This window comes from Protopterus annectens, chromosome 9.part0, assembly GCF_019279795.1.
Source record: "Protopterus annectens isolate FY-2018-M chromosome 9.part0, PAN1.0, whole genome shotgun sequence".
NCBI classification, from domain to species: domain Eukaryota; kingdom Metazoa; phylum Chordata; order Ceratodontiformes; family Protopteridae; genus Protopterus; species Protopterus annectens.
The window spans coordinates 782,839,089-782,849,702 of NC_056743.1; the positions used below are offsets into that span (position 1 = coordinate 782,839,089).

Sequence of the window (10,614 nt, forward strand, 5' to 3'; positions counted from 1 at the left end):
CTGTAAGGGGTAATAAGGTTGGAAAGTATAGGGGTGTTGTTTGGTTGGTAAAATATTTTATGAACTATGGTAAGTTGTGAAAGTATCAAAATGTTTTTTAGTTCTAACCATTCAAGTTGCTGTAGGTTCAGACAATGGTGAGTTCTATAATGGCTCCCAGTGGCAAATCTGGCTATATTGTTATAGGAGTGTGTGTGTGTATATATATATATATATATATATATATATATATATATATATATATATATATAGAAATGGGGCATTGACTCTATGATGGGTCTGATGAGTGATGAGTAGAGGGGCACTATAACCTCTTTATTTCTAGATGCGAACCCTTTAGTAATTAAATGGGCCACATAGAAGGATTTCCTAACTACTTTGGCAATATGGATTGTCAAAGGAGAGATTACTATCTACCTGGGTCCCCAGATCTCTTATTACCTCTTCTGTATTAAGGGGGCTGCCACCTATGTGGTAATTCGTGGGTGTTTGTTTTTCCCAAATGGGATGACTATGTATTTTTTGGCATTTAGCTTGAGGCCATGACTTTGACACCAGGTGTCTGTCTCAGTAAGGCCTTTTTGGAGGATGTCCGTGTCAGCCAGAGAGTCAATTATGGCTCCCAGTTTGCAGTCATCTGCGAACTTGGTTAGCCATAGTCCTCCTGTGTTTGCCTGTACTTCTGAGAAGTATATGCCGAACAGTAGGGTCCCAGGACCGAGCCTTGCGGGACACCACTTGTGACTGATTTAGAGTCGGACCTGGATCCTGCTATTCTTACCGTGTGAGTTCTGTCTGTAAGCCAGTTGGCAACCCATCTTGTGACGTAGGGGTTTATGTTCAGGCTGGTGAGTTTTTCTATAATACCTGAGTGAGGAATGGTGTCGAATGCCTTGGCGAGGTCAAAGTAGGCTGTGTGAACCACCTTTCCCTCGTCTATGGCCTTGGTGACTGTCTCAAAGAAGTCAACGAGGTTTAGTAGGCATGATCTGCCTTTAACAAAGCCGAACTGGGTCTGGTCAAGTGTTTGGAAGTTCCCAATGTCTTTGTTAATGAGTTCCATGATGATGCGCTCCATAGCCTTGCAGACCAGGCTAGTTAGGCTTATGGGGCCATAGTTACCAGGGTCAGTTGTGGCCCCTCCTTTGTGGAGCGGAATAACTGTTGCTGTCCACCATTCCATGGGCACATAGCCAGTGTGTTTAGGTGGGGGGTTAGTTTGTTCTGTAGTTTGTGCAAGATGCATCCTGGGACACCATCTGGCCCCACTGATGCTGTGTTTTTTTGCTTTTGAAAGGGCTGTTTTCACCTGTACACCTGTGATTTATGGGACAGTACACCTTTCAGGTATTGTTGTGGGCCCTTTTGGAGGTGAGAGGAGGGTGAAGTTTGCACTGAATTTATCTGCCAGGATGTTGGCAATATCAGTAGGTTCAGTATATTTTGTGCTATTTTGCACTAGCTCAGAGCATATCTGTGAGTTGCCACTTAGATTCTTGACATAGCTAAAGAAGGCTTTATGGTTATCTTTCAAATCCTTGGCTATTTTTCTTCCGAAGTTAGCCTTGGATGATTTTATGAGGGACCTTAGTTTCTTACTGATACTGATCAGGGATGTCTTTCCTTCTTGGGATTTGCTTTTTTTTTCTGAACTAGTTTCCTCCTTTTATTGTATAAACTGTTTATGGCAGGGGACCACCAGACTGGTTTCCTTCTCTTAGGGGAGTATGTCTTGGTTTTGCTAGGGATGGCACGATCCATGCATCCTTGTAGGTGCTCATAAAGTGCATTTGTAAAGGATTCTGCATCTTGGGCAGCGTGGGGGCTGTGAAATTTACCACCTCTGTCTTAAGTAAGGTGAAGTTTGCTTTAGAAAAGTTTTTCACTGTGGTTTCCTTGGTTGGGGTGGTGGTGGGGTGTGGACATCCAGGGTGATTAGTTTATGGTCTGATCTAACCAGTGACAGGTTGACCTCCGGTGCGGAACACCTGTCGCCCATGTTGGTGATGACCAGGTCCAATATGTTTTCACCTCTGGTAGGGGAGTTTACCAGCTGATCCAGGGCATTTGAGTTGATAAATTCTAGGAAGCACTGAGCCTGGGAGTTTGTTTTCCAAGTTAATGGTAGGGTAATTGAAATTGCCAAATATCAGGGTGTTCAGTAGGACCTTCATGTTTTCCAGTGTCCCCAGAAAGGCAGAGTGGTGGTCCTGGGTCATGGAGGGTGATCTGTAGCAGGCCACAATTTGCATTGCAGATTTGCCCGATGTTAGTTGCACATGGATGATCTCAGAGGTATCATGCTTTGCCACTAACCTAGAGGTGTAGGTATCCTTGATGAATATGGATACGCCCCCTCCTTTTGTCTTTCAGTCCATGTTCTGTGGACGAAATGTGTGGTATGAGTTGTAGCCCGATAGTGCTGGAGTGCTCTCTGGAGCCTTGAACCAGGTTTCAGTTAACGCACACATGTCAACGTTCTCCATACTGAGGAGTGCTTCAAGCGCATGCATTTTGAGATTTAAACTCCTGGCGCTGAGTAGCATAACCCTCATTTTTTTATTTGTGCTGTTTATGGAGGTGGGTTTGACTTTTGAACCTTGCCTAAAAAAGGCACTATGGGGGCAGCAAGAGCCTTGGCCAGTATTCGAAAGGGGGTGACAGGTGCAAGCCGTCTCTTGCGAAGCAACGCGGCTTGTCGAGCTTGTCGTCTCAGGCTGACAGACACTGGATCCTCTATGAATGACACCAGAAGCTTAGCCAATTGTTGAAATTGATCATATTTTCTTTATACTGAGGTATCATTCTTGGCGAGTGTAGGATGCTACTCAGGGTCAGGGTCATACCCGCCTGGGCTACATGATCAGAGAGCTTTTCCATGTCTCTTTTCATGTAGTCCAGGGAGGTACATCTCAGGTCATTCACACCAACATGAACAATGACAGAGTCATATTTGTACTTGTTCTGGAGTGACCTGCGTGCTTGTGTTATGTGACGGATTCCTGTAGTATTTATGATTTAAAAAAATGTCTTAATTTTAAAAAACAGCACCTTACTCAGTCTATGGTTGGGTTATCATTTCTAAACATCATAATACTGAAAATAAAGTTATGTTTCTTAAAATATTCAAGAATTAATAATTCAGATAACATTTTTAAAACTGACCAGAATTTTTCAAGAGAAATATAGCACAATAATATGCCCATCTGAAAAGGTACACCCCCCCCCTCAAAAAAAAAAAAAAAAAAAAGCTTAAGAGTTCCTATTCATTAACTGCTTGGAATGCTTGCATTAAAGCAGGCCCTAACCACTGTAGTTAAAAATCTTCCAGGATGAAATGAAATGACATTGTACATGTGCAGGAAATATAGCATCTCTAGCATCAAAATGTTTCAGAAATTAATCAGGGCACCTTGTTCAAGTAGTTAAAATGCTTTATATTCCTGCAGTAAATCATAATGTTGTTAGGAGCACAAGTAATCATATTAGCCGTGAAAAACAGTTGCCATATGTCCCAAAATGGGTTCTTTCTGATAATTCTGAAAAGTAAGACAAAAGTTCAGATGGATTTCAAAATAAATGTATATGTTTCAGAGTGATTATTTTTCCTAAAACATCTTGACAATTTATCACAAACTGGCTACAATGTAGAGTTACACAGTATTATTGTTGGTGAAACACCCAAAAGCTAGAGTTTGATCCCCACAGACTCTTGTTTACTCTCTGACTCTAACCAAATCACTTTACCTTCTGATATTCTTGAAGTATCTCTGGAAACCAGTATGTGTGCCTACTGGGCTATTTGTAAGAATATTTATAACTGAGAGATCTACCTGAAATAAAAATATGCCTGCATAGTTACCAGATAAAAGACAAAACATAGAAATTGATTAAGTTTAGCTTTTAAACATTACCATAATTCAGAGGCAGTAATCTTGCTCAGTGCTGTCACAGCTGTTTAAAAGGATGGCTCTGAGAACATCAGACTTGTATGATGACACTGTAGCTAAGAAGTGTTGATCTAGAGAACGTCCGACTTGTATGATGAGACTGTAGCTAAGAGGTGTCAATCTAGATATGAGAATGCACTTTTCTTTGAACACTTCTGGATCACTAACAGCCATACAAGTTTATTTTCAATGTCATGATAACCACTCATCAACTGATAAAATACTGATGTTTAATCAACCAACCCCTGCTAAATATATATATCATCTTCGAGATCAGAATACAGTGGGAAAAGGGTCAATTCCTAGATTCCCAGTGTACCACAATCTCACACTGAAAATAAAATGGGTACATGCAATCAGCTGATTTTTGACCAGCTGTAGTGGCTTTTTTCTCCTTTTGACAATTATTACTGTCAACAATTTGCTGGCTCTCTCTCTCTCTCTCTTTATATATATATATATATATATATATATATATATATATATATATATATATGTATATATATATAGAGAGAGAGGTGTGTGTATGTGTGTACATATGTATGAGTGTACATTTCATTCTTTGGAGTTGTCACTTCTTTGACAGAGTGAACTGCCTGGGGAAATTCATTAAGAGCTTCCATTATGTATTTGAGTGTCTTATGTAGTGTCAGTTTTATGAAAAGAGTTTATATAAGGTAAGTTATAAGGTTAAGGTTAGCGTTAGCATTCGGGCACTGGAAGAGACAGGGTTAATGTTAGGGCTAGTGTTTCTGCCCATCCTTGCTATTGTTTATAACCCTAACCCTTGTCAAGGTGGTTCCACTGGACATTGCCACCATGTTTCAAAACATTCCTACTTCTCATGCTAACACTTAACCTACACAGATTCGGAAATAAAAATGTCACTGCCGTACTTCATTAAATGTTTTGCAAGGATTTTTCAACTTAAAACTGTCTTTCGGCTTTTCCCAGTTAGGGGTCACCACAGCGGAACTCCTGTCCGCTAATGATTGGCAGTAGAGTTTTACGTGCTGGCTTGCCGGGCCTAACAAACAACCTTCAGCGAAGGAACGCCCATTCACGCATGTTGACACACAGAAGACGCTCTAACTGAGAATCGAACGTGCAACGTCTAACTGTGAGGCGACAACGCTACTGCAGCACCACCACCGCAGTATTTTTCAACTTAAAACTAAGAATTAAAAATGTTTGTCTCCCAGTACATTATGGGTATCACAACATGCATGTTTTTTTTCAGTGCTGCTTATGCTAATTGAAAATAAAAAGTGACTTTGCCACTGCATGTGCTGCGGATTATATTACATCTAAGGCCTATGTTCAGCCCACTGTACATCTTCAGTATTTTCATTGCTGTAGTGCAGACCTTAAAAATAAAATAAAATAAAGATTCTATACTCTGTGGGCAGTTTGTGAAGCACAGGAGAAAATACTGCTGCTTGCTGGATTATTTTCAAAATGCAGTTGTGGTAAACAAAAAATGATTCTGCAGTAGGTGTATTTAGAAAGTATTCTAGACAGAGAAACACTTAATGTGGCCAGAATAGAAAGGCTTGACAGACATATTCAGATATTTTTGAGACTCAGCCTTTGCCATTTGATACTAATTTAATTCTACCACTGGGCAAAGCACAGCATCCCCAGTCAGTAAAAAGATCTTCAGCTTGTTTAATTTTTTATTTGTTTTATATAAGGATGCATTTTACAATCACCACACAAAAACATACGTATCACTTGAGTATTCTGGTCTGGATCATCTAACCATCATTTAAATATTGCTATCACCGTTCCTGCAACACACCAGAATGAGGATTACCCAGTTTTGCATTGAATTGTGTCAATGTTAGAAAAAGCACACTGTTTAACTGTTTATTTTTTCCTTCTAGATGAACACATTATTTGTTTAAAATGGTAGCCCCAAACACACTGTAGAAGGCTGTGATTGTTATATAATTTGATTCATAAAATGAAAACAGTAATATATTTTTATTTGTTTTTTACTCTACCTAAAAGAATATCAGTGGCCAAGTACAGTGTAATACTTTTCTGTTGTATTTCAGTGAGAGACATTTTAGTTCTGAAGAGCTCTACAATAGGACATGCAACTTAAAAGAACATCTGGTTATGCTAACAGCAAAAAAGAAAGAACTTCCATTCAGAGGCTTCGAGAAACATCAGTAACCTGCAAAGGATCCAAGCAGCCCTAAAAATAATCTGTCCAGAATTATGTTCAACTTTCACTTATCAAATTTTCAAAATAAAATATTTAGCTACATTTCCAGATAGCTAGTTTGCTTGTTTGTTTGCTTTTTAACATGGTCTGAGCATTACTATATGGCTTTCAGTTACTGAAAACCAGTTTTATAGCTGTAATCTCATCCACAGAAAACAGTGCCTGCTAAAGAATCAGTGTGGAGTGGGCACAGTGGCAGAGCAGCACCTGCTGAAACTGAAATGAGAGGGAATGTGGTAAACCACCAAGTATTAATATACTTTATTACTCTATAAGAATAAGGAGCTAATCTTGAAGGCCACAGAACTAGATCTCTTAACTTGGTATATAGTGTAAAACAAGCTTGGTAGGCATTAAGCAGACAGATTTGCACAGCCTTATATTCCAGCTTACTTTTTGCTACCAAAAACTCATAAGGATGTACACAACATCTCAATGTGACCTATCATAGCGGCAAGAGGATCTAAAATGGGACCCTTTGTGGTTTTCCTTAACAGGAAAATAAAAAAAAAATCTAAAAAAACATACGCCCTGGGATTCAATAACGCGCATGTCACGCTGCCAGCCCAGCTATCTGGAATTATGTAAATAATTCTATGTCATTTGTGAATATTGATATGTTTTATACAGAACTGTATGTTATGTACTGAGCTTTAAAGATGTATCCATAGTGTACCCTGCTAGAACATAGAAGATTAATCTGCAAAAATTAAGAATAGTTGAGGTTAAGTTACTTTATAGCTAGGCCATAAACAAGACATGTTATCTCTCAGTTTCAGTGCAACAAGAGACACAATGTCTAGAGATAGAAGTTTTTTGTATTGTCTTGGAGAGAAGTAATTACTAGGTTTAAAATGTAAAAGAATTTTATTGTTTTACGACTTCCATTTCTGAGCAAACATCTGAGAGATGTATTTTTTCACACAGCCATGTTAAATGTCAGACACTGGGGGCTTAGCTTGGGAATTAAGTCAGGTGACAAAAAGTGATGTCATCCAAGCTAACCCAGCAGGAATATTTGATATTACTTTAAGAACTTTCTGAGAGAGAGAGAAAGACTGCGCATTTTGTATTTTGCCTTGGACCTAGCAAGAACATCCACTCATCATCACCATCTGCACTTGGCTTGCTCTGTAAGTAAGATTTAGGGCATAGTATTTCTTTTAGATATAGACAGGAATATAGTAAAGATTAGTTTAGATGTTTTCTGTATTTATTTGAGACTGTCCTGCAATGTTTTAAAATATTTCCTGTGATGTTGAACTCTGAAGTTACTGCGTTCATTGATTGAGTATTGTGTTGTTCTTTTATTATTAAATATTTTTAAACCTATCTCTGTGGCTGATATTTGTGAGGTATATTTAAGCTCTTACAGTACTTGCATATGTATTTGGTGACACTGTACAGGCCACTCTAACAGCCTGGCCCTTGGTCAAAACTACCATTTGCATTATTAGTAACGTTACACAGCAGGATTGGACACCCTTTATTAAGGGCCTAGAGTAACTGATAAGAGTGGTTGGTGGCAGTGATAACTATCTTATAGTCTGGGCAGAAGGAGGCATAACTAGTAAACCTGTGTCAGCCTTTCCCAGGTGCGTGTGCGTGTGTGTGTGTGTGTGTGTGTGTGTGTGTGTGTGTGTGTGTGTGTGTGTGTGTGTAAATCAAACCTCAAAGAGTGTATGTGTCAGCTACATGGGCAGGGACACAAAGCACTGTTTGGACAGAGAGGGTACTGGAGGTTTTGACTTGACCACTCAGCTGAGATCTCAACCCTACAGCTGTGCCAGTGGGGAATCTTATTGGGGATCTGGTGAAAGAGAGAGAAACCAGCTACAGACTGACTGTCATCTCTGTGTGCTCTTAAGGGAAATTGTACTTTGCTGTGTATGTACTTGTCATCCTCCCAGTGTGTACATCCCCTAGCTGTTGCCAGTGGTAAGGACTGAGACCTATACCTAGCAAGCAGGGCATCACTGCACAGGAAAGGGATACCCATTGCTGCTCATGGGTCTAAGAGAACCCATGATGGGCAGCCCAGACTGCCCCAACAGAGTCTGCCAGTAGTAGGATAAGCCACTAGTCCAGGTACACATACAGGACCAAGGGTTAAATGTTTTAAATGCAACCAGTGGGGCCATGTAGCATTTAGATGTTCACAGAAGCAAGGTGGGGAACAAAAGGTAGGAGAGCCAGTAAGTGGGAATGACAAAATGCCAGAAGTTAGTTGTCTAAAGACAACAAGGGTATCAAACTACCACAAGAGGTTATATCCTATCTTAGTGGATGGGAAAGAGGCCACTGCTAAGAGAGAGACAGCCTCTGACCTAACCAGTATGAAGCCTGCAATGGTTACAGAGGAGCACTACTTGCTTGGGCAGTCTATTCCAGTCGCAGCTTTAGGAGGGACCCCATTCCAAATACCTTTGGCTAGGGTTCACTTTGACTGGGAGGGTGGAAAGGGAAACCAGCATGTAGGTGTGTTTGAGGATATCCCTGCAGATGTCCTGATAGGGAATGATTTTGATAATGCAGTACCATGTGTGCATGCAGTTACATGCAGTCAGGCTTGGAGACAAGCATGTGGGTCTAGTAGCCTGGCGGAGACCCAGACAGCCCTCGTACTTGTAGCCAGGACTGGTGAGGTGGTTACTTCAGGGAGGGAGCTACCCTGTAGCAGTGAGACTGAAGGTGAGCCACAGATGCTTGTGGCTACTGATGTTTCCTTTGACAGAGTGACTGCAAGATCAGAGGTGAGTAGTACTAGTACCCAGGCTGACAGTGACGTACCGCTGTCAGAGAATACTACACTTCCTGTGGAAGGGGAGCTGGGAAGAGTTACAAGGAGAGAGTTGAGACAGGCTCAGCTCTCAGACCATACATTACAAGGCCTGAGGGAGGTAGCTAGTGAGGTACCTGATTCTTAAGGGAAAGGAGAATCTGTATACTGGGACAAAGGGTTACTGTATAGAGACTGGACCTCTGAGGGAGGGCTAGAGAGTGAGTGAATACAGCAGAGATTAGTGCCCAGACTGCTTTGATGCCTTTGCCTGTGATTGAGGATTCATTTCAAGGGTAGCTATGGATATTGTGGGGCCTCTGAGTACCCCAGGTTCCACAGGGAAAAAAGTATATTGTAGTGGAAGTAGATTATGCTACCTGATACCCTGAGGTGGTGGCTCTGTCATCCATTGAGGCAGAAAAGATGGCACATGCTTTGTTAGAGATTTTCTGCAGGGTAGGTTCCCAAAAGAATTACTGACTGACAAATGTGCCAATTTCATGTCAGACCTGCTGGCTTGTCTGTGAAAGTACTGTGGGGGTGAAGCACCTAAAGACCACCCCTACCATCCCCAGACTAATGGTCTTTTTGAGAGGTTAAAGTCTACACAGAAGACAATGCTATGGCCATTTGCAGACCAGTTTAAGAGGGAGTGGGACAAATATTTGTCCCATCTATATTTTACTTACAGAGAGGTGCCCCAGGAATCCACAGATTTTCCACCCTTTGAGCTGCATGGGCATAGGGTGAGGGGACTTCTAGATTTGATTCAAAATGAGTGGGAAGGTGAGTGTGAATCCCACAAGGAGTCGGTTGTGGCATATGTCCTAAATCTCAGGACAAGGCTCAGGGAACTCACTGGCTTGGCCGAGGAGAAACTGGCAGAAGCCCAACAGCAGAAAAAGGTCTGGTATGACAGGAATGCTTTTGCTAGAGAGTATGCTGTAGGGCAGCAGGTAATGGTTCTCATTCCTGTCAGACACAACAAGCTGCAGGCAGCCTGGGAGGGACCCTGCAAGGTAGTAAGGAAGGTAAGTGATGTTAACTACATGGGAGAACTGCTAGGCAGGATGCAGGGGCACAAATTGTACCATGTTAACATGATGAAAACCTTACCATAATAGGGAGGCCCTTGTACTGAGTATTTGCAGTGGATGGCAAGAAGAGTCTGAGGAGGATTCTGGTGACTGATTTCCGCAGTAAGGCTCAAACTGATACCTCAGTGGAAGAGGTAACAATGTCCCAGCAGCTATCCCCTACCCAGGTTCAAGAAATCTGACCACTGTTACAAGAGTTTGGGGGCATGTTCACTGGGAAACCAGGGTGCACCCACCCATTGTAGCACCATGTGGATATAGGACCTCAATGGCCTATTATGCATGCCCCTTATAGGGTGCCTGAGAGAGTCAAACAGACTCTGAGGGAGGAGATACATGAAATGTTGGAACTAGGGGTAATTCAGGAGTCCAGCAGTCCCTGGGCCTCCCCAGTGGTGCTGCTAGCAAAGAAGTATGGCAGTACCAGGCTCTGTATGGACTACAGGAAACAAAATAGTCACACAGAGTCAGATGCTTACCCCATGCCTAGAAGAGATGAAGCCATAGAGCAGCTGGGTGGGGCTAAGTATCTTACCACTATTGATCTTACCA

General features: G+C 41.6%; 1 protein-coding gene across 1 annotated transcript in view; it reads left to right on the plus strand.

Moving 5' to 3' along the window:
* The window catches only part of LOC122810910, a 220,134-nt gene extending 213,909 nt beyond the window's left edge, over positions 1-6,225 (plus strand). Inside the window, exon 5 of the mRNA XM_044082452.1 lies at positions 6,011-6,225. Coding sequence (XP_043938387.1) covers positions 6,011-6,131 — 121 coding nt within the window. The 3' untranslated portion in view covers positions 6,132-6,225. The remainder of the gene's footprint in view (positions 1-6,010) is intronic.
* Positions 6,226-10,614: the final 4,389 nt, after the last annotated feature.